The 26,248-nt window shown below is 30.4% G+C and overlaps 1 protein-coding gene across 4 annotated transcripts in view; it reads left to right on the top strand.

Moving 5' to 3' along the window:
* The window catches only part of LOC123271822 (gamma-aminobutyric acid type B receptor subunit 2), a 432,312-nt gene that overhangs the window by 46,938 nt on the left and 359,126 nt on the right, over nucleotides 1-26,248 (top strand). For 3 of the 4 annotated variants that reach the window (XM_044738268.1, XM_044738270.1, XM_044738267.1), the window contains exon 2: nucleotides 514-1,410. In XM_044738268.1, the coding sequence (XP_044594203.1) occupies nucleotides 1,069-1,410 (342 nt within the window). In that variant the 5' untranslated portion in view covers nucleotides 514-1,068. Of the gene's footprint in view, nucleotides 1-513; nucleotides 1,411-26,248 lie in introns of those variants that run through there. The other variant, XM_044738269.1, reaches the window with a different exon arrangement.

The following is a 26,248-nucleotide window of genomic DNA, read 5'->3' as shown; positions in this document are numbered from 1 at the left end:
TATCACTGTGATGTGAAATTCACCACTTTTTAGTGCATGCACGAACCAACTATAATTTTCAGTCTAAGTACAGGTTATATACGTTATTTTTATTTATATTTTTCACAATTATTCTTAAAATAATAATGATGATTACATAAGAAAAATGTAACCTATAATTGTTGTATGTAAAATTATGATAATGTTTACTAGAAACACCAGTCGAAAATTCCAATCTACGCGTACTTACTGTCTATTGTAACTGAGGCTAAAGTATAGAAGCGGTCAAATCAGTTCCATTTAAAAATACATTAGATACAGATTTTGCATCACCATGTGATGTAACTTTAGAATCACCTCAGTTTTCATTACCAGTGGTACAATTTTTATATTACCTGAAGCAATTTTTACCCCATTTTTTTCCGTGTAGATGATTCTATGTTTTCTAACAAAAGTTCCATGAGATAGTGTCTATTTTTCAATAGAAAAAGCTTATTTTTATCTAATATTTACCACACAAATTCTATGTTCCAGGTTGATCTCGGCAGCCAATTGGGTCAATGTTGTCTGTGAACGATACCAGAGTGATGCCTCCAAGCTTCCACCACTGTAAAAACTAAACCAAAGCAACAAAAGACGCTCAGAAAACTCCAAACCCGAAAATGAGATAATGAAATAGTGAGTGAAATAGAATAGTGATAGCCGCGAGTGTGAAATAGTGATAATGAGACGAGGGTTGACCGCGTGTGTTTTGCGTTAGAGGATTTTGTTGGGTCTTTAACAGTTTTTTGAAAGGCCACGGCTCGAAAAAAGGGAAAGAGAAATGAAAAGCTGGAAGGGCCGAGGGTTGAGATACTTGAGGAGAAAAGGGATGTCGTTGCGGTGAGATTAATCGGACCCTGGTGAATGAGATGGTGGAGGCGGTTAATGTTGGTGATACGCGAGCCCGGAAAGGGAAGTGACGAGGCTGAAGGAGCAAAAGAACCAGAACCAGAACCAGACGGAGAAAAAAAGGGAAGAAGGTGTAGGTAGAGGTGTTGGTTTTATTGTCGGAGTGGGAACAGAAGTAGAAATCAGAAGCTTTAAAAAATGATTGGCGGAATTGGGGGTATCGATTACCGGCAAAGACAAAAGCAGCCCCAGCTTTGTTGTTTGCTGCTGCTTCGTCTACGAGGGGCGGCTCTCGGAATCGGAATTGTCCTGTGCTTAGACGCGATTTTGCTCTGTGGGGGTCAAAAGCCAATCAATCTTGGCGGCGTTAAACGACGGGACGTTTATATCGCCGGATTCTTTCCCTATGGCAGGCACGTGCCTGAAAGTCACATCGGACGTGGGGTAATGCCCTCTGTAAAGCTCGCTGTAGACCATATCAACGACAATCCAGCTATTCTTAGGAATTATCGATTGCACATGTGGTGGAATGATACCGAGGTAAGAGTTGTTATTTATTATTGTTTGAACTCAAAGCTTGCTCTCTATTGTTCCTTATTTATTGTTGGTCGATGCCGGTAATTCAAAAAACATTATTCATCCGGCATATTATGATATGACACCCCTAATTTATTGATGATTTATTGCTACACGTTTTCGGGCTTGTTAACACGAGCTTATAATTGAAAAGGAACATTAGCCCTCGGCTGATTTTCCTTTTTTCCTGCTAGGGATCAAAAAGATATTTTTTAAGTGTATCCGTCGAAGAGCTTTGTACTTTAATGATTTGATGATACTTGTTTCAGTACTCACGAAAAAATTACTTGATTCAAGAGATAGATAACTTTATTTATGCAAAGGCTGGATGACCAAATTGGAATTGCCTTAAAAAAATTTCTGATATGGCCTGACATGCTCACACGGAAAAAAATTAACTTGATTCAAGAGAAACCAAGTCAAATTTACATATATCAAGAAAAATTTCTCAGATTGAGAATTTTTTTTTTTTTGAATCAAGACGGTGAAACTCTTCGAATAATTTTCTTGGTTTAAGAATTTTTCTCTTGAATCAAGTTAATTTTTTTCTGTACATACATGGCCATGTCTCGCTTGTTATAATTTAATATGCCCATATTTAATTTTTTGATTAATATTAATGTAAAAAATTTCCAACAGGGAGCGCATGATCACTAAATCGCCCTTATACAAGAGAGTTAAGTTTGAGGCATTAAGTTATGAAATAAAAATTAGAAAAACGGTTGACCCTGAAGGCCATCCCTGCAACTTCCCGCTAATTCCATACCTAGGCGCTTAAAATTGCACTTATGTCGTTTTCGAGCTCTTCGAGCTCAAAAATACAATTTATGTGTTATTTTGAGCTCTCCGAGCTCAAAGAGATAGCTTTGCTATGCTTTTGAGCTCTTCGAGCTCAAAAGTCTTATCAAAATCTGATGAAACATGATTTTTCTAATTTTCAAACTGCTGTAACTTCTTAATAAATCAACTGATTTTCACGTGGTAGGCAGCGATCGATGTGGTTTTTTGAGCTCTATAAATGATTCTATTCAAAAAAATTGATTTGATGGAAAATTTCGGAGTTATTACAAAAAAACACTTTTTTCGATTTTTTTCGACAACGATATCTCACGAACGCATCAACCGATTCTGACGCTCTATGTGGCGATCGATGTGGGATTTTAAGGTTAAGAGCTGATTAGTTTTTGAAGTTGATCGGTTCAGCCAATTTGGAGATATTTAAAAAAAATGAAAAAAAAAAAAACAACTTTTTTTGTCACTTTTTTTGCAATTTCTCGAAATCTACTGGTCCGAATCAGTTCCAACTTACAGGAAATCTAAGTTTGGCGAAGCCCTTTCGAATGACACCAACCGCGATGAAATCGGTCAAGCCGTTCAAAAGTTACGAGAGGTTTACACACACACACACACACACACACACACACACACACACACACACACACACACACACACACACACACACACCCACACACACACATACATACAGACGTACGGACATCATCGTGAAAATAGTCAGGGAAGCTTCCTAGGACCTCGAAACGTCGAGATCCGATGAAAACTCGATTTTCGAAAAACGGGGTAAAACCAATAACTTCCCGATTTTTGAAAATTTTTAATTTTCTTAGCGGGAAGTTAAAAATTATTTTTTTGATTTTTTAAGAGTCCTATTTGTGATTAGTTTTTAGCTTAATCAACTACTAAATCAATTTTTAGTTAAGACGATATGGTAATTGACGTCCACATTTTTAGAAAAAATTAAAAATTAAAAAATTTTAACAAAATATATTTTAATTTTGATAAATAGCCTGATATGGCGATACATGACCATAAGATAAGTACTTCATGTAAATTTACTATTTTTTTTTACTCTGTCAAATATTGCTCTGTCAAACACAAAAAAAAATTCTCTAAAAATTTGGGCTCGTCATTTTAATTCTAATTTTTTAAAAGTATTAATTTTTCTCAAATAAAATTTTTGATAAAATCCAATTTAGCCTGATTTTGAAGTATTCAACTGCTTATATAACTAAGCATTTTAGCGATATCAGCGCTGAAATCAATTTTGTAGTAAAATGAATTTCCTACAAATTATTTCTTTGCATTTTTTGTTATTTCAGCCATTTTACGAAAATATACAACAGTAGCTGGAAAAATAGGTTTTGTATTCTGAATATCTCAAAACCGGAGTGGAATTTCGAATAGAATATTTATCTTGAATCAACTATTTCTCTCCCAGTGTATCCAAATAATCCTGCGGTTTTGTTTTAACTATACGCTATGAACCACAGTAACTTTCCATTAAAAATAAAGCCTCCATTGTTGGTTTAGAGGGTTTTAAGAATAAACAAAAGTTCACTCACGTACAAGTTTCAATAGCGAGTTTTTTTTCTATTCGTAGTAAAGTAAAAGCCCCAATAGATGATCATGTACCAGTATATGATCACTCCATGTATTTGTATACCTATATTTGTGAATATAGATATACAAATACATAGAGTGATCATATACTGGTACGTGATTATCTATTGGGGCTTTTACCTTAAGCCGGTTTGAATTTTTTAGTCCTTCCTTCGAAGTGCTGGTTATTTTATTCAGAACGCGAGTTGATTAGGGGAAGCTACAAGTTAATTATTATATATACAATGTACAATAATATTATACTTTGAGTAAGTGAGAGTGAATTGGGTCACTGGAATCCCGATGTAAAATGATTAGGCGTTACGTAGCTGATGAAAAAGCTTCAGGTTCGATGTCTATTGGAACTGATGCCTTTTTTTTTGTTTTTTTTTTTTTCATTATTGATAATGAATTTTCATTTCATTATTGATAATGTAAAATTATTTAATAGTAGGTAAAATAAAGGGGGTAGTTATTCGAGCCCTGGGATCTCCAGGTTATGTATATTGTATATCGGTCGGAGGTTCGATCGTCGACGTGTTACGTATGCAATCGATAACCAATGATGGTCGAGTGTGCGGTACAAGCATTCTCTGATGTTGATTAAATAATGGAAAGAGCGTCAATATACAAGCTTTCGCGGTCCGATCCTCCTATATCTATATACTATATAATTTAACTGATTGCTTGTTCATCAACAGCGTTAATTATTAACATTAAAAGGGCTTCTATTAATAATTAAATATTTTATTTTCAAATTCAGTTATTTAAAATACAATTGTTAGCTTGTAATTATTTTGAGTAAATAACAAATATTTGACATCTTTTGTGGTAAATAAATTTTTTTGTACAATGAAATTTACAACAGTTGTAATTAAATTTTGTTTTTTAATTGTATTGTTCACGGATTTATTTGCAATTGTTATTTATTTTTATAAAATAAATTATTTAATATTTTTCTTTTATGATTTACTGAACATTTTTATGGCGAGGGAATGTAAAACCGGTGTAAATGTATGGTTGAATGCGCGTTATTTTGGCTCGAGTGATGTTTGCAATGGTATTTGAAACTTTAACTCAAGCATAAACATTTGAAAAGAAAAGCCCGCACATGAGATTTATTTTTTCTCGTTCAGTAGAATAAAACTTCTTACGGTGAAAAGTTTAAACAAAAGTATCCGTATGAACACATATGTTTATAAGGTAGCAAAGGAAAAACCCTTTAAAATCTTTTGAAACAAAAATGCATTAGAGAGTTTGGTAAACCTCAATATGTTATAACGTATGAAATAATAAAACTTGAGTGAGATGAATGAAAAAAAGTGTATTATTATAAAAAAATAAAAATTCACTACACTGAATTGAAATATTAATAACTTATAAATATAGTGATAAATTACAAGCAAATAATAACCTCTATATAAATTACTTACCAGAGATTTATTAAAACAAACTATTTGTATTCAAGTATTAAAATTCGTTTAAAATTTTTCCGCGAATATTATTTATTTTTTCTGCGAGTCGAACGATCCATCACGGTTCGACACCCTCATTAGAAGAACCAATTCAACACATTATAGCTGACCAGTGACTGCATAACAAAGTATGATATCAGTTGTTGCGATCAGTGTTGAAAAAAAAAAAAGTTGAAATGGCTGATCGAAGGATAGACAATTGGGTATATATACCCGCTAAAAAATATTAAATTAATTAAACAACAAAATATTGAGTAAGTAATTTTATTACAGAGTTCTTCGGATTAACCAGAAGAGAAAATTGAAAAAAAAAAAAAAAAAAAAGTTGAAAGATTGAATTTTTAAAAAATTATTGAGTTTACAAACATAAAAAGTTAAAAATCAATGTCATAAGTAAGGCCAGGAAGTTCACGTTTCTTCTTTATTCAAATTTGAGGTTTAGCATATTAATGATCATTTAAATAACTGCGAAAGTCCGGGCCCTAGTTGTAAGATAGAAAAAAAGTTTTTTTTTGCTTAAAATTTAAAGGAATCAATTTAGGAGTATTTTTAATTCATTGAATAATCATTTCTCTTTGTGAGTGTATATCTTTCATCAAAAAGACGTATGTTGTGAATTTTATATACAATTTGGAAAATACCTAATCAACAAAAGTTGACAATTGAAACGTATCCTGACATTGAGATGTGTTGTTGATATATTGTGGAGTTTATATTGCTCTTTTTCAATTATCGTCAGTTTGCGATGACATTGAAATGAATAAGTATAAGTTTATAGTGGCGAAATGAAAAAAGACCCGTAGGGTCATAAAAACTTATAAACAAACGTCATAAGCCATTAAAAGTAAATTTCAAGTTGAAAAATTTTGTCCTCACAAAAATTATATGTGGAATGGTCATTTTTAGATTTAAGTTTTTCTATTTTATTGTTTTATTGCACCTTTGTACTTAGCAGTAAGTATTTTTTTCGAAAAGGTTGTAAATAAAGGGATTAAGGAAAATTCCCAAATAACAGATGTGTAGTTAAGATATTTTAGAAAATATTTGTATGCGTGGGAACGTAAGTATAGATTTTGTCTCGTGGCAAAAATGTACATTATAAGTACCGAGAGTATAAGAACGAAGTATGACTGATGCGGGGGTGAGAACCCAGGTAGTAAGTAAAGATCTAATTGTATGGGACTCAAGCAGGCAGTTCCTACTTAACTTCGATGTACGACAGACCTCTGTCTTTTAACTGTCAATTTTTAGAATAAATACTCACTTAAATTATCCGACCTGTGATTCCCTTTTTAGATATTAACAACATCAATATCCTATCCAGTATTTTCCGATACTACATTATATTACCTCGGAATTTTTTTCAGAGGAATTTTGTCCAATTTGATAAATGATAAATTGACAGATAAAATGTTGTAGGATTGGGTGTCCGTTGTACCAAAATGGGACCCTAGAATGACAGGAATTTCCAGTAATAAATATATATCGATCTATATATCGTTATTAGACAGAAGTGGTGATACGTAGTCGAAGTCAAGCTATGCTCGGACAATCATTTTAGTGAAGTCTCTCTCTCTCTCTTGCTCTTTGTACACATGGCCAAGGGTGTCGATCTCATACCCGGCATATCAGCTTGCGCTCAAAGCTTGACATGAGAAGTGACATTTGATGGGTTATTTATAGTCATATATGTACATACTTGGGTGCTACTTCTCTGTGAAGATGTGTGGGTCGATAGAGAGTGAAGAAGCATGTTGCCAACGGTGAAATACTTTGCTTCACTTTACTCGAGTCAGACTCGGCGACATGCTTGTTTAACCGTTGCACTTTTTTATACCGATCTACTGCTCTCACGCAATCCTTCCTGAATAAACACATTCGCTTTTTTGTTCTTTGATTGTGCTAACACCTCGTAATGTTACGCCTTTACTCTTTTTCTTCTCGCAAGAATTACTCCGTTTTTTTTTTTTTTTGTGTGGAAGGAAATTTCTATTTGTAGTGTCAATGTTTTTTCAAAATATGTCAGTGATTTTTTATCTAAATAAAAACCAGTGAAAAACGTTTCTGATAAGCCTATAAGTCGGGATTTTTGGATTTCAATTCGAAAAATATCCGAGTACGAATTTTTTGATTAAAATAAATTTTTATTAGCTGAAACAAGTTTCACTCGCTAAATTTTACTAAAGAATACTTATACAAAGAGTTTATCTCAAGTTTAAGTTTGTAAATATTAATTATTTTTGTAAAAAATTTGACTTTTGGAGTATTGAACTAAATTTTCATAAATATTGTTTTGATACTGGCTCATATATGACAATTCTTATGATTTCTCAACGAATAAATTATTATAGAGAGAATTTTCAACGAAACTTGAAGAAATTAAAAAAAAATATTAAATTTACATGTGATCTGAGACATTTCTTATTTTACTGCCCCAGGTATGTAATATATTATTTTTTATTCTTATTTATAATTTGATATGACCATAAGTAATCGTATCCCGAGTCGAAATTTAGAGCCCAAATAGAGCCTCCTAAGGTAGGACTCCGGTCGGACCTCTGGGCTCTAAGTCAGATCTATTCTCATGTTAAATTAAGTCCAACTTTAGACCCCAAAATGGTACAAATTTCCGTTTTTACCACTTTAGTGTCTAAAGTCGGACTTAATTTAACACGTGCATAGAACCTACTTAGAGCCCAGGATTACTATAACGCATGCAAAATTTATTCTGCGCACACCAGGCCCCTATGATCCACAATTTTGTTATTAACTATAAAAATATTTTGAATAAAAAATTAATAGAAGAGAACTTTTATAGTTTTTAGTTCAAAGTGCATTTTGGACTCAGAAATTTACCAGATATAACATATGTTAGTCTAAACTTAAACACTCGCCTACCTAGCCAGAAGAAATAAATTAAATACGCCCTAACAAAGATTCGAACACACGACCCTACAGACGCGAAGCCGATGCTTAACCGATTACGCTACTACGAACGATAGTACGTGAATTAATTTTGTTTGAATATGAATTATTGACTGTATTGAAATATAGGTGACAAGTTAGAAATGTTGTCAATCATCGTTACTACTATACTAGTAAAGCTACGTACTATAATTAATTAAATTCAGAAGAATTTTTTTTAACTTCCCGCTAAGAAAATTGAAAATTTTCGAAAATCGGGAAGTTAAAAATATTTCGTAAAAATTGAAATAATTATTTATTAATTTTTACAAAATCTAAATGTACCTTTTCGGCTTTTTAAAATGTTTAAAGAATTTTCAAAAATTTTTAAACATTTTAAAAAGCTGTAAAAAAATTTTAATAAGATTTTTAAATATTTTCTTAAATTTTAAAGAGCTTTAAAGAATTTTTAAAAATTTTTAAATACTTTAAAGAATTTTCAAAAATTTTCCGTAATTATATAGAAGTGGGACTCAGGTTTTTTCAAATTATGAAATCACTATGAAAAATTGTTTTCAACCAAATGATTTATTTTTTTTCTTAAATTTCATCGAAAATGGAATAATTTAAAAAAAAAAATGAAATTAATATTTTTGGAAATTTTTTTTTTAATTGTTTAGTTTTTAATGCGTAACAAGATGCAAAGTTCAAATTCAACGAAATTTTAGTGTTTGACCATCAAATTATTGATCAAAAGTCAAAATTTTTATTTTTTACTTTTCAAATGCAATTACCTTAGCTTAAAGGATGATTTTGAGCTAAAGTTAAATTTTTATCATAAATCCGCCGCGGAGATAAACAATTTGAAGAAAAAAAATTCCGAAAAATATTAATTTTTCGATTTTTATCCTCAAAAGACATGCGAGCCCCACTTCTATATAATTACTAAATTTTCAACATTTTAAAAAGCTTTAAAGAATTTTACAAAATATTTTAAAAATTTTCTAAAATCTCTTTACTTTTAAGTATAACGTTGTAAGGTTTGCATACAACTATCGCAGCAGGATCATGAGTATTGTATAATATTCATTAGTAATTTGTTTATGGACTGGATCGCCTATACTAAAAATACAAAAATTATTAAAATTAATAATATTAATTTGAAAATAAATTTTTTTTTTTCAATGACAAATTTTCATATGTAATTTCTAAAAATTTTATGTACGTCTCTGGAAAAATATAAGTAATGAATTTATTCGCTGATATACCTCTGAGAGCTGTCAGTTTGAAAATACGAATTTTCATTAATTAACGGGTATAAATCTTAATAAATAAATAAATTACGATTGATTAGATTCTCCTTTACGACACAACTTAAAAAAATTCTCTCGTATATGTTGTCTAAATAAAAAAAAAATTAATTAACAAGTTCACTGATAAATAAATAAATGGTAAAAATAATGATTTCAATTCTGTATCGGACTTCGGGGTTTAAAATCGGACCTCTCGAAGTCTAGAGAGGACCTCGGACCTCTCGATTTAAAAGTCGGACCTGTGGGTCCAATGTCGGTGCTATTCGGACTACTGGGCTCTAAATGGGTTCTATTCCGGACTAGGAAGCTCTATTTCGGCTTTAAATTTCGACTCGGGATCAGATCGTATATTGACATATCACAAAATTGTTTTTCGAGTGATGTGATAAATTGTGAATCAACATTTGAGAAAACTTGAAATTCGATTAGTGAAACCCGGAACCAAAACGATTATTAAATCATTGTAATTACTATAATAGTAATTATAATCACACTTTAGCAGCAAACATTTATCAAAGAACCGGGTAATTAAGGCTTGATTGCATCAGTTATAGTACTTACGTTCTAGTCGGATAGTTAGGATCATTAATCTCAGGAAAACTAGCAAGCTAGTGACAAAACTAACTTCTTCACATTGACAGATCGTACTTTCTTTTTTTGACGCAATTACTTAACTTTTTTGTTTCTTCTCTTCTCTTTCCGGACGAGATCACATTTTTTTTTACTTTTTTATTTTTTTAATAAACCCTACTGATTTAACTAATTATCAACTCTAGTACAACACGTATCCTTCGCAAGTTATTTAAGTACTCTTAATAACTTTCTTCTCCTTATCAAATTACCTGATACCTCCTAATTATAGATAAAAGTAATAAAGAAATTAATAAGGTCACGATAATATACGGTGAAAATTCATGATCGTTATTATTTATTATTATTATTTTTTTTGTTGCATGATTGTTATTATTACGTCAAATAAAATATTTATTGTTAAAATCGATAGTTGAATATTCAATGACGCCATTAAATTTACACTTTATTTTATAGCCGTAAAAGCGCTGTATCATTAAAAAACCATTTATATAATTGGTAGAGTGCGTGAAGCTAATTGTAACTATTTAATTATTTTCTATTCTTGGTAATGTAACTCATTTTCATTTAATTATTTATTTTTCTATTAATGGAAGGGTGTAACCCATTATTTATCAGAATTTATCACGTAAAAAGTTCACTTATAATGTTTTAATTAGAATATTTATTTAAAAATCTTTATCTGACTTATGAAGTTAAATTCTAAATTTTTTGAACTAAATTAAATTTTCAAATCCTTTGTAGTTTTGTGCATGTTTGATATTTCGGCCCGAATTTCGATTTAAACTTTTGCAATTATTGTAATTTTACACGGAGAGAAAAATGTGGAAATCATTCCTATAATTTTAATGAAATATTTTCCTATACCATTTTAGGATTACTTAAATTATGGGAATTATACCCATAATTTATGGGAAACGTTACTATACCCGTGAAAAAATTTTCTGATCAGACTATATCAGGCCTGACATAAACCGACCATATCAGGCCTGATATGGAAATTGGCCATGTCAGACTATATATGCCTTGATATAAGTATATCAGACTATGTACCCTCCCGCCCCGGTAAAAAAAATTATATATCATTATATTACATAATTATAAATGAAAAATGGCCCTACATAATTATGTATAATTAGGCATAATTATGTATAATTAGGTATAATTATATATAATTATTTTCATAGGAAAAAAAAAATCGGCGTGAGTGGGAATCGAAACGTGGACCTACCGCTTGAAAGATTAATTCACTACCCGTTTACCTAAGAGACTTACTTGGGGAACAAAGTTTATTATAACTACAAGTAATGCAAATCGTATACATGATTGATTCGTAGTGAACAAAATTTTTTATCTAATTTATTAATTATTAACTGTCAATATTTATATATAATAATGGTATCTATATGTGATTTATAAAATTATCTATGTATACATGAAATCGCAAAAATGATTCTACGATATATTGTTAAGGTACTTCGTTGCTTTAGAATTTATAATTTCTTTGAAATTAAAAAAATAATCGATGTAAAATCAGAATTGAAAGCTTAAATTTTGATAGAATTATTTGTTTAGTATATGGAACTATATATTGCTGGAGGGCCTGGCTAACAATTTTTGAACTTGACAAAACTAATAATTTTTGTGAAATTAAATTTTTTTTAAGTTTCTATTATTTTATCCGAAAAATACTATATATTAAAAGATTGTTAATCATTGGAGTAACAGACTCTTAGATAGAAAAAGAGTATGTTTTATAGTAATCACAAAATACCCACTGGAGTAAAAAAAATTATATAGAATTCTATATGATTCATATATACTTTTATATGAATTATATATACATCTATATAATTATAAATCAATTACATATGCTTCTATATAATTAGATATGAATCATATATAATGATACATAGTTTTTTTTACTCGGGTATGCTTTTATATGAGTACATAAGACTACTTATGTGCTGGTAAAGGTATTATATCAGACTATATGAATCCATATCAAGTTATATCAACCCAGATCAGGGATTTTTTTTTCAAGTTTATCAAAGTATATATAACTTTATAAGGTTATATCAGGGCATATCAGGACCTATTAAAAAATAATGTAAAATTAGATATAAGCATATCAAGCTATATCAAGTCTGATATAGACATATCAAATTGATAAGGCTTGATCAGGCCTGATATGGCCAATTTTCATATCAGGCCATATCAGGACATATCAAAAATTAAATATGGACATATCGGATCATATCAGGCCAGATATGAACATATCAAAAATTTTTATATGGCCTTATCAGCTCATATCAAGTCTGATCAGAATATTTTTTCCCGGGTAATTATGGGAATGGTTCCTATAATTATAGGAACGATACCTATAATTATAACTGTAATATCGGCATGATTCCCATAATATATAGGAATGGTTCCCATAATATTGGAGTAATTTTTTTTCACACAACTGTGGTATTTAATTAATTTCAACTGAATTTATTTTTTTTTTTTGATTAAGTGATTCTTTTTTTATAATATATAAATTGATAAAAAAGTTATCAGTAATAATATTTATTATTATTATCATTATTAAATTAATCAGTTGTAGCAGTTGATATTTATTTAACCTTTAATGGTATACGTGCTTGTAAATTAAAATAAAATTAATTAAAAAAAATAAAGTTAATTAAAAAAAAAAATTCTACTAGAAAAAAAAAATTTCTTATTTTAAAATAAAATTTCCAATGGTTTTGAAATTCCAAATTTTCAAATGTTTTCGTGGCTCAACGTATGTATTGTAAATAAATAATTTGCTTTAAAAATAAAATGAAATTGTACAAATAAACAATGAATTTCCATATCTATTTTGCTCCTACAATTGTATAGTGAGAAAATATCCTTTTTATTAGAGAAACTTTAAAATTGCTGCAATATTTTTCAATATTATTTAACACAATAATAACTGAGCTGGAATAAATAATTCAAGATTAAGTACACATATGAATAAAAATTATGAAAAAGAAATTTTTTCACTTTAGTGAAAGATCAATTTTTATTTACAAAAAAAAGTTTATTAGCAAAAAAATACACAATAATTACTTTATATTTTTGAAGTGATTGCTTCATTATTAAGAAAATAAACTTTTTTCTATTATTATGTGCGTCATTTCCATAATATTATAGGAACCATTCCTTTAATAGTATAGGAACCATTCCTATAATATTATAGGAACCATTCCCATAATGTTATAGGGACCATTCCCATAATATCATAGGAACCATTCCCATAATATATTGAAGCTATTCCATTATTGTATAGGAACGTTTCCAATAAACTATGGGTATGGTTCCCATAATGAGTATAGGATTAATGCCTATAATGATAATTTTATTATAGGAACCATTCCCATAATTTTTGGAAAGATTCCTATAAATTTCTCTCCATGTAGGAAAAACCATGTTTTTGATTTTTTAACTTAAATTGTGTTTGAACAATGCGATGCACAAAAAAATTTGTAAGGATCTTTTTTGTAAAGGATTAAGTATTAAGGATTAAGAATTCTAATGAAGAAGTTCTTTGTAATTTTAATGTATCTGTAATATTTTGGTCAGAATTTTTATTTCAAATATTTTGATTTAAAAACAAAAAAAAATTTTTTTGATCGTATTTTTGAATTTGTATTTCGTTGAAAGAAATTAATATATGAAAAAAAATAATACAATAAATTAATTAATAAATAGTGATTGAAATTATTTCTACTCCCAATATTGCAAAAAAACTGAAAGTACATGAAAATTCAGTAAAACGTATATCTAGAAAATTTAATGATCTTCAGTTATGTTCCGCCTTTTCATACCTGCACTAGTTAGCCAGATGGTCTATTGTTTGCGACAACTTCTATCAGCGAATTCTATAGTTGAAAAAAAATTCCCAAAAAAAAAAAAGGAATCCATGAACAAAAAACAAGCGATGATTGTTAGCGAATTCAATAAACTTGCTATTAACAAAACATTTAAACAATAAAACAATGAAATTGCAATACATCTAGAGAGTGAAGCATAAACTAGAAGTTAATTATTTAAAAATTGATCGTAAAATACAGTAAGCTCCATTGTTAACTGAAAATCGCAAAATAAAATAACGATCGACATATCAGGAAAAACAAATAAAAATATTGTTAATTAAATATAATGTTTTTATTCAGAAATATAATAATGCATTACTTTGCTGCCGAGAGTTCTCTCAATTATTTGTGGCTCAATTCGCTATAAACGGAATTTAACGAAATGGTTCTTACATTCATTACTTTAACTTTTTTCATGCCGTTTAATTTTCATTGTCTTTTTTCTTTTTTAAACCAAACCGTAATTCAATAAATTTGCTTTCACTTTCTTTTCTTTGGTCCATTTTCTATTTGGTTCTTTATTTTATCACCCGACATTAGCTTTTACTGCATTAATATTCATGTCAGTACTTCAGCAGGACCTCTATTTTATTTTACCAGATAAGCCTAACAGATACCTGTCATTTATATTACTCCGCGCCCTCGGGTCTATTTTCATTCTGTCACTAAATTTCTACTTATATTCATTCCAATGTCACTGCAAACTGACGGAGATTAAAAAAAGCAACTGAAACATCACAATATATCAACAACACACATTTTGTTGATAAGGTATTTTCCAAATTGTATATACAATTCAAAACATACATCTTTAAGATATAAAATAAATACTCACAAAGAGAAATTATTACTGGATAAATTAAAAATACTCTTGAATTGATTATTTAAAATTTCATCTAAAAAAATTGTTTTTCTGGCTTATAAAGTTAATTTTAAGCTTTTTATATCCGTAAAAACACAATTAATTTTTAAAAAGTCAATTTTTAAAATTAATTTTTTTTTTCAACCTTCTCTTCTGGTTCATGTGAAGAACTGTAATAAAACCCGAGTCGAAATATCAGACCCGTTTAAGCTGTAAAAGTTTCCAAATCCTTTGTAGTTCAATTTGCCGCCTTAGAAGACGCCTGTTTTGGCAGTAAAAGTCTAAGTGAACTATGGATACAGTGAAAACAGCTCCATTGAGTTCCGTTTTCAATGTAAATTTTATCCAAAGAATAATAAATAATAATAATAATAATAATAATAATACTAATATCATTATTAGTAGATTTCATAATAATCTAACTATTGCAGTCGTCCTTATAGCGCAACTTTTAAAAAATTCACCCATTTTCTGAATCAGCTTGACAAACTGAGTCAGAAAATATCTTTCATTCAAAAGTTTATATGTCGCGTTTCAGATACCATAAAGGCGTATACCGGCAAAAGGCCCCGGTGAAAAGCTATCGGTGCGTCTAAAATAATTTTTTTCAGGAATCGACGAATTTTCGTCTGAAATGTGCGGAAATGCAGAAAAAAAATTTTATACGCCCTTATGGCTCCCGGAACCCACCTCGGATGCCATAAGAGCGTATAAGATTTTTTTTTTCGGGAATTAACTTATTTTTACCTGAAACGTTGAGAAATACAAAAAAAATTTTTCTCAAAATTAAATTTTTTTTTGAAAAGGGCATAGCCGGATTAATATGGAAATTCTGCCCCCATGGCTTTTTTGACTCATACTTAGGGGGTCGATTTGGTATCGAATGAAAATAATTCACACCAATTTTTAGCTCTTTAACTCAAACGGTATTCGAGAATTTCAAAAAAACCTGTTTTTTCAAAATTATTTTTATTTTTATAGTAAAATTCGGAATTGATTAATGATGATTTTTTTCCTAATTCTTACGAGTCCAAAACATGAAAAAATCATATGATCATGATTCTCAAATAGAAAACCGATTTTTAACAGAGAAAAGAAAATTATTTTTTTTTTTTTCAGCCTTTTGAAATATGTCACTCACCAAAATTCGTCAGAAAATGTCTTTTATACTCCTCTATACTCAGGAATTTTTTGAATTTTTAGAAATGGTGGAACAATTCAAAAAAAAATTAAAAACTCATTTTTTTTCAAAATCTTGCGTTTTAACAAACTTACATTTTTTAGTACACATAAATACGTAGAAAATTTTATTTTTGTTTAAAATTCACAATTACATTACTTCTCAATCTTTATACTAGACAACGATAACGTTAAAACTATGTTTTTCAAAATTTTGGCCAAGTTGGCACATTATAACGCCTTCTATCGGGATTTTCTGTATCCATTTATTATTTCTTCTAAGGTTCCGCTTGTTTAGATAACCTAAAAACAAAGAAGCTTCTATGGTTGATGTCAATGTCTGAATAGCAGTTAACGCATTAATTAATTCAGTACTTATATTGACAATATTTTTTCGTTCCACCATAAAATTATACTGGAGTATCATTTTTGTTATATTATCTTGTCTCATCTTTATGAGATACTATTTTTTGTCGTTAAATAGTGTCACAGTCGATTACAAAGACTCAAGTAAGTGAAGTTTTATATTTAATCAGTTTATATATGTCCAAATTCCTAATATATAATTTTAATATTGATGTTAGAATGAATTTTGATAAAAAATGTATCAATTGTAACATATATTTGCGTAAAGCAGTTGGTTATAAAAAAGTTGTAATGACAATTGATGAAGCTAATATTGCGACAGAAAAAATTGGAAAGAGAGTTCTTGTTAATGATGCCTTTTGTAGTAAGTGTCGAGTTATTTTAACAAGACCACCTATACTTAAGAACACTCAGGATTCATCTGCAGATCAAGTTAGTATCAAAAGTCAGCCAATTTTTTCTCAGTCTTCATCCACTACTGTTTCATCCGTATCATCATCTGAAGATCCTTCATATGTTATTGAAGAAAAAATGGAAGAAGAGTTAGAATTTGTGGAGTTGGGTTTTCCCCGAATCATATCGACACATAAATACTGTTGCCTTTGTGGATTATCAGCAAATATCACAATTGTTCCATTTGAAGCACGCAAACAAGTATTTTCGACAAGACGACTCTTTATTCCTGAAGGAAATCAGTGTTGTAAAGATCACATTATAAAAAAGCGGTTTTATGATGAAGAAATTAACAATTTTCGGATTTATTCGAATACCAGTGTATTTGAAGTTCGTGATTTGGAAAAATTACTTGGGCAGCTGGCTATTGGCACTGATTCGTCTATAATTGATAAAATTGGAGATCACTCGTTTTCAGAAAAACAGTTGGAGGTATTTACGAGCCTTACCTAGGAAAAATTGATAAAACTTCGTGAAATGTTAACGTCGATGAGAAAATCAGTGAATCGTAATGTCATTCAAGCTCTCGTTATTTTTTTATTCAAATTACGAACAGGAAATTCAAATGCAGTGATATCTTCCATTTTTGGTTTAGCTCGGGAACAAATGGTATCCGACTACTGTGATGAAGTAATATCTTCATTTGAAAAAGATGTTTTACCTCAGTATTTCGGAATCGATGCTATTAGTAGGGAGACATTACTCGACAATACCTCTAATACTGCTAAAGTGCTGTATCAAGTAAAAGATGACCAGTTGATATTCATTTGCGATGGAACATATATTCGTCATCAAAAAAGTGCAAATAACGAATACCAGAGGAAATCATATTCTGGTCAAAAGAAAGTTCCTCTGTGCAAACCATTCACGATATGTACTACAAATGGTTTCGTTATAGATATGCTCGGGCCATATACAGCTAATATGAACGATGCTGAGATTATGAGAATCATCTTAAGTGATCCCAATGGTCTGATCAAGTTGCTGAAAAAAGGTGACATTATTGTAGTTGATCGTGGCTTCCGGGATGTGATAGTATATTTAGAAGAATTGGGGTTTAAAGTGCTAATACCTGCTCTCAAAGGAAAACGCAATCAACTGACCACAGATGAATCAAATGAATCCCGTTTTGTTACCAAAATCCGTTGGGTTGTTGAAGCAGTACATGGAGATATTAAGCAGAAGTTTAGGATTTTAGATCATAAACTAGACAATAAATTGCTTCCAAAAACTGGTGTTTTTTGTCGAATCGCTTGTTTTCTGCACAATGAATTTGGTAAGAGACTTGATTCTGATCTCGATCTTTCTGAAAAATTATTGCCGCCATGAACTCAAAAAAGTATCAAGATAATACCTTAGCCTCAGAAGTAGAGACTAATCGTTGGGCAAGAAGAAAAGTTCCTTTTGCAACAATAACTTCAGATATGTTAACTGATTTTCCTGAATTAACGGAACAAGAACTCAAAATTCTATTCACGGGATCATATCAAATGTCTCAAGCTGTATCGTATTTAGCTGAAATGATGGATGAAAACGGAACGATAATACTTTATTATTTAAAAATTACACCTAATATTATAAAATTCAAAGTCAGATCTCGACATATTAATTCGAAGACATATCATTGTTTTGTTGAATATCAATCAGATAAGAACGATATCTCTGGAATAACTCGATATTGTTGTGATTGTGCAAATGGTAGACGTACTGTTGGATGTTGCTCACACATTGCTGCTATTATATACTATTTATCTCACGCCCGATACTTAGCGAAAATCGTAAAACCAGCTGAGATACTTAGTCGTCTGTTTATTGATGAAAAAATCAGTATCGTCGTGAATGAAGACAGTGATGAAGACTAGCCTAATTGTTATTTTGATTAAAATTTTTATTTTTTCTGTATCAAAATTCAAAATATTTCCCAATAGTATGAAAAAATATATAAGTATTAACTTTAAGTGTCTTTTGAATCAATAATAACCCTTCCAATCACTTTAACCTACTGAATCTTTCTGTTTATCTTTTGAAAAGATATTTTTTGGTAAAAATAAAATTTTCTACGTATTTATGTGTACTAAAAAAAATGTAAGTTTGTTAAAACGCAAGATTTTGAAAAAAAAAATGAGTTTTTAATTTTTTTTGAATTGTTCCACCATTTCTAAAAATTCAAAAAAATTCCTGAGTATAGAGGAGTATAAAAGACATTTTCTGACGAATTTTGGTGAGTGACATATTTCAAAAAGGCTGAAAAAAAAAAAAAAAAATAATTTTCTTTTCTCTGTTAAAAATCGGTTTTCTATTTGAGAATCATGATCATATGATTTTTCCATGTTTTGGACTCGTAAGAATTAGGAAAAAAATCATCATTAATCAATTCCGAATTTTACTATAAAAATAAAAATAATTTTGAAAAAACAGGTTTTTTTGAAATTCTCGAATACCGTTTGAGTTAAAGAGCTAAAAATTGGTGTGAATTATTTTCATTCGATACCAAATCGACCCCCTAAGTATGAGTCAAAAAAGCCATGGGGGCAGAATTCCCATATTAATCCGGCTATGCCCTTTAATTTTTTTTTGTTTAAAAAAAATTTTTAGTTTGGAGAAAAATTTCTTTTGCATTTCTGCACGTTTCATACAAAAATAAAATGATTCCCGAAAAAAATGAACCAATATATTTTGGTATTAAACGTGCAAAAAAGCAAAAAAAATTAGGAAAACGGTTGACCCTAAAGGCCATCCCTGCAACTTCCCGCTAATTCCGTTAATACCTGGCCGCTTTTTTGAGCTCTTCGAGCTCAAAAGTACAATCTGTGTGTTGTTTTAAGCTCTCCGAGCTCAAAAAGATACCTTTTCTATGCTTTTGAGCTCTTTGAGCTCAAAAGTCTGATAGAAGTTTCATAGAACACTATTTTTTGAATGTTCATACCGCAATAACTTTTGAATGAATGAACCGACTTTTACGTGGTTGGCGGCATTCTACGCAGTTTTTTAAGCCTCATAAAGAATTTCTAAGTTTCAATTAGTCAAACTAGAAATTTCGGAGTAACTCTGAAAAAACACTTTTTTCGGTTTTCTTTCGTTCACGATATCTCTCGAACGAATCAACCGATTTTGACCGGATTAGCGGCGATCGACGTGGTTTTTTAAGGTTGAGAGCTGATAAGTTTTTGGAATCGATCGGTTGAGCCGTTTAAAAGTTATCCCAAAAAAACCACTTCAGAAAAATTTTTTTTTCCTATTTTTTTTTAGATTTCTCCAAATTTCTCAAAATCTATCGGTCCAAATCAGTTCAAATTAACCGGAAATCTAAGTTTGGCGAAGCCCTTAGCGAATGGCACCAACCGCGATGAAACCAATTCAACCGTTCAAAAGTTATAAGAGGTTTACATACTCACACACACACACATACACACACACACACACACACACACACACACACACACACACACACACACACACACACACACACACACACACACACACACACACACACACACACATACATACAGACATAGTGACACCCTTGCGGAAATAGTCAGGAAAGCTTCCTAGGACTTCAAAACGTCGAGATCTGATGAAAACTCGATTTTCGAAAAACGGGGTAAAACCAATAACTTCCCGATTTTTTAAAATTTTCAATTTTCTTAGCGGGAAGTTAAAAAACATTTTACTTCAAATTAAAAATTTTTTTTGGACTTAAAATAAAAAATTAAATTTTCAAAAAAAAAATTTTAATTTTGAGAAAGATTTTTTTTTGTATTTTTTGACGTTTCAGGTAAAGATACCTGATTCCCGAAAAAAAAATTATTTTTATACGCCTTTATGGCTCCCGGGATCTAACTCAGATGTCTTGGTTCAAGACTGGGTTCTTTTGCCTCGGCCGTTCTATGGCGAACCATTCTTGGCCCAACGCTGGGTTCTCTAGCCTCGGCCATTCGATGGCGAACAGTGTTGGCCCAGCGCTGGGTTTTCTTGCCTTGGCCATTCTATGGCAAACCAGTGATGGTCCAACGCTGGGTTCTCTTGCCTTGGCCATTCTATGGCAAACCAGTGTTGGCCCAACACTGGGTTCTCTTGCCTTGGCCATTCTATGGCAAACCAGTGTTGGTCCAGGCTCGGATAATCATTGGGCCGGCCGAGGCTTGGTTGCCCAGTACTGGGCCAGACATGGCCTCGTCATTCAACTCTGGCAGTTCCTACATGGGTAGCAGCAATATTGTATCGTACCTAACAGAAAACTTTTTTTCTCAGTTTATAAATAGTTTGTTTTAATGAAACGCTGGTGAGTAATTTATGAGAAGGCTTAAATTCTTTAATAATGAAGTTATCGTTCAAAAGTTTGTAGTTTCGATCTCTAAAAACACAATATTGTTAAAAAAAACAAGATCACTTAACCTGATTATTTTTTTATTAGATTTAGATTCATGAAGAATACGACCATATAAAATATCGCTAGTAAAAATTTTTTCCGTTTTCTTGTAATAAATGTATCAGTGCCAAAACCAGTGACACACTTTCTATCATTGGTATCAACATCTGCTGAATCGCGGTGCTCTAGTAGAAGTTAGTAAAGTATAAATTAAAAAATAAATTGAAAACCCAAAATAGAAACTCAGAATACTTATTGAATTATTAATAAAAAATGTGTAGTAGATCTAGTTTATTGAGTTAAGTTCGGAAAAAAGAAATTAATTATTGCCAATTACTTGCGTTATTTATATTTCAAATATTTTGCGATATTTCTCTTGCTTACTCAGCTCCAACTGTTATTATAACGCGCATGCGCCTATGTAACAAAATTTACTATAAAAGTTTTATGAATAATAATAACGAAAATAGCATTTTAGTTTTTCATTGAATATAATTAAACAATACCAAACTAGATAGTTATTTGCGTTGCTAAACCTTAAAAGGGACAAAACGAATCTTTTAAACGCATTAAAAAAGAAAATTACATACATACATAATGGATTTCTTATAAAGTTATCATGCTTCCAAGATAGAAATATATTTCTTATGCTTGACGGGAACAAATTTGTAGCTTATTTTAATTATTTTCTCGTTTCTATAACACTCAATAACTTCATTGAATTATCTTTTTGATGGTACACATATTATGTTGGTGTCCTTATTATTAATAAGAGTATCACAAGTTGCAGCCAAGTCGCAAAAAATTTTTTTGATCGTATTGCATTCATTAATTCTTCGCATTATGCGTCGTACCAAAAAATTTAGCAAATTCCCATAGAGGAAAGTACCACGGGGCCTAGCTTGGCCCAGCCTTGGCTCAACTATGTAAAACTCTGGGCCAAGCTTACAAGCCAGGCTTGGCCCAGTCCTGGTTGAAGTCTGGGATGATAACGATGGGCCAAGCCTGGTTACCAGGACTGGCCCACGCCTGGTTACCAGGGCTGAGCCATAGTTAATTTTCAAGTCTGGCCCATGCCATTTGATAAAAAATGATAAAAAAGAATTATTGGAATGTTATTTTTTTATTTTATTTTGTAAGTAAAGTAAATTCAAACCTAATTGTTGCTAATTATAAGAAATAAAGTGTGAAAATCGTATCCGTTCTTCTAATCGAGATTCGAACCCGAGCCGCGCGCTTGCCAGACTGATAACTAACCCCTACACCGTACGACCGATAAGTTGATGCACATCTTATTATTCTGATAAGCTAAATCTATACAGTGACGAAGTGTGACGGTTTATTATTTATATAATTTATGTTATTTAATATTGTGTTTCGATGAAAATTAACTATTTTTTACAAATGTTTATTATAGTTAAAAAAAATGAAAGAGTCAAGTTGTTATATTACTTTAAACTTTGTACATCGTTCTGTATATTTTTAATATCTTATGATAAATTTTCATGTTTAAAATTATCAATATTAAAAATTCAACTGTAAATTATTATATTTTAATTTTTTTAAGACTACATCAATTTTGACGATATGCAATTGTCTTGGTTAAATAATAAATTTTAAATTTTAGAATTTGTTAGCAAATATTCGTTAAACAATAAATGTTTACTGTTTAAAATTCTATTACTCAATGATTCATTAAGTTTGAATTTCCCATTGAATGGCTAAAGCTAGGTTACCCAATTCTGGCTCAAGTCTTGGTTGCTATTCAACGCCCATGGCTACAAAGAAAAAAAAATTTACTTAAATCAAGTAAATAATTTTTAAGAATTTCATCTTCTTGATTTGATTAGAAAAATTCTTAAACTAAGAAATTTTTCTCGATTTAAGTAAATTTTATTTAATTAAAGAATTTTTCGTTTTGATTGAAGACAATTAAACTCTTCAAAGTTATTTTCTTGGTTCAAGAATTTTTCTCTTGAATTAAGTTAATTTTTTTTTTCAGTGTAGGTTTCCCAATCTTGGCTAACCCTTGGGTAATCATTGTGGCCGTGACTGGGTGACTCAGTTCTGGCCCAGGCTCGGGTAATAATTGGGCTGACCAAGGCGTGGTTGCCCAGTCTTGGCCCAAGCTTGGGTCACCGATGAATCGCCAAGGCTAGGTTAGCCAGTCTTGGCACAAGCTTGGATAATTATTGGCATGGCCGAGGCTGGGTTAACCAGTTTTGGCCCACGCTTGGGTCGCCAATGAATGGCCAAGGCTGAGTTAGCCAGTCTTGGCCCAAGATTGGGTAATCATTGGCATGGCCGAGGCTGGGTTAAACAGCCTGGCCCACGCATGGGCCAATAAAGGTACGCCGAAGCTAGGTTTCCCAGTACTGGCCCAAGCCTGGCCCCTTTGTCAACTCTGGGGGTTTCCTGCATGGGTTATCCCGACCACTCTGTTTCGAATTACACGCGCTTATGATATGCGCCATCGGTGTACGTTCTTTCCTTTGTTACCAAAATAAATTGAAGAAAAACTAAAAGACATCATTGTTTCGGCGTTAGATTATTCACTAATCATTTCTTCAGTTAAACATATTGCAAAAACAATATAATCATAATTAAAATTATGGAGCTTAATAAAACTTCAGTTCAATAAATTCAAAAACTATCAATAATTTCTTTATTAAAATAAAAATTTTGAATCGGAAAAGTTCCATTAAGTAAACTAATTAAAAAAGTACATTAAGTAAATGTTTGAAATACGGAGAGATAATCTTGATTGAATTATCTGTTTGATAGTCTAAAAATTTTGTGGGTTCCGTCAGCTAAAAAAAATATAAGATTAAAAAAAAAGTTGCAAAAAGAGGTGAAGAAAACTTTTAAACCGTACAATACTCTTTAATGCTTCATAATATGAAGAGTCGTTACAAAAAATCTTTCATTTTTGGCGAATATTTAAATTTATCCTTATTAAACTTTCAATTACACAATAATAAAAAAAAGAAAAAAAAAACGTTTCAGTTACGATGAGTAATCTGGAGCAGTTCAATTAACGATGTAAAATTTTTTATCGTTTTCATTAGCTATTTACTCAACGCTAATAAACTAAAATAAAATAAAAATATTAACTAAATAAATCGCCGTATTCCCTTCAGCTAGAGCTTGAGCTTTCATTGTAAATGTATATTTTTTCTCTCTGCAAACAAATAAATCCTACTGTACACTGAAAATTTAGCGAGTGTACTGAGCGTGAATTCATATAATTCGCGTGCATGTGGAGTCTAAAGCAGAAGACTTTTTCTCTCGATGGTGCATTCAGAAAATCCGCCAGTATATAAATATCAATAAAGTATGAAGAAACAGAGTAACTGAGTACACCCACTGTTACCAAAGAAAAATAATAAAAATATTAAAAAATAAAAAACCATCATGAATGGCTATGATGCATCGCATAAAATGTGAAATATGTTTCGGTGTATTTCATATTAATAATTTTTTTTTCAAGTGTAACGTTTAATTAATCTCACGATCAATATTTACTAATATGACATTCCAGTTTATGAATATGCAGAGGAGATAATCGCAATTGTAAATGTTAATAGATCAGAGAATTTCCATTTAAATGGTTTATTATTAACGTTCAAAGTTGATATGGATTATTTAATCCGCGTAATTTTAAATAAATTGGCTACTCTGTTTTTTATTTTTAATTGAAGTTTTAATAGGTCGTCAACATAAATAAGCCGATTAACTAAATTGCTTCATTAACAATTGAATCGTGTCTGAATAAATTATTGAAAAGTTTCGCATAAGTATCAAAACTTTAATAACTTTTTCTAATATTTTTTAATGTGTTAGTAGATGATCCGAATTTTATTGTTAGTGTTATTATTTTTGCACCGGATTATTTATTGGCAACATAAACGTCGTGAGTATTGTGCTCTTAGTTTATCGATATGCGCGCCACTAAATTTAGAGCTAAACATAAATATACAATAAATCGGAAATTTAGAGTATTTATCGGTTATAACATGACCTCCGTGACCTCTAAATCCAAAGCAGCATACGTCCGATCATAATTCGTTATTATATTAGTTATTTTTTTGATTTTTCTATTTATTCCGATAAAATCAAATAAATAGTAGAAAGTTAAGTATTATGATCAAAATTGTAATCGTTTGAGTTTAAAGAGTGGATTTGATGCTATATTAAAGAACTTTGATTCAAAAGAAATATTTTTGTTGCAAGAAATTTATTCTTATCGAAAATAAATTATACATTTAAAATTGAATACAAATCTTTAAATTCGACGTCATAAAGTATTCTCCAAAATAATCAATAATTTCGTTTTCTTTGAAGATATTTATATTCTTGATTAATCAAGAACAAGTTTCTTCATTCAAAAAGCCAAAAAAAAAAAAAAATTATTACGTCTCAATGATGTTAACTCTTGTAGAAATATTTCTCTGCAAATACTGAGAATAATTTTCTATGTACGAACAACAGTTATTAAATGTTTACTTTTTCTTAAAAAGTTTGACTAAGCGGGAAAAACTTTCAATTTGCCATAAAAATCAAAGTAATTTCAGGATTTCGGACTCTTTTAAAAGATTTATTCAGAGTTAATAAAACTTTACAAAGAAAGATTTTACAGTTGCAAAAAAGACGTCAACGTCTAGTAGTCAAATAGAAATTCAAAATCATGGGAATATAAACTAACAAACAACATTTAACTATTGTATGATTGTATAATTGCGAATTTGTATATATTCGTTTATACTTCATTAACACCGTAGTATTAAATACAAAATAATAAAATATAAAGTAAAGTAAAAAATACCTAATAAACGTATTCACTGTATGCCAATCCTTCTTAAGAGTTAATACAATTCTTAAATAGCGAATTTTATTCTTTATCTTGGAATTTTTTTCCTCGATTCAATTCGTCAATTTTTTAAATTAATTCAAACTGAATATTTGAATGCAAAAGAAAAACTTCAGAT

The sequence above is a fragment of the Cotesia glomerata genome, linkage group LG9, assembly GCF_020080835.1.
Source record: "Cotesia glomerata isolate CgM1 linkage group LG9, MPM_Cglom_v2.3, whole genome shotgun sequence".
In the NCBI taxonomy this organism is placed as follows: domain Eukaryota; kingdom Metazoa; phylum Arthropoda; class Insecta; order Hymenoptera; family Braconidae; genus Cotesia; species Cotesia glomerata.
This window is presented reverse-complemented; position numbering and strand designations above follow the sequence as displayed.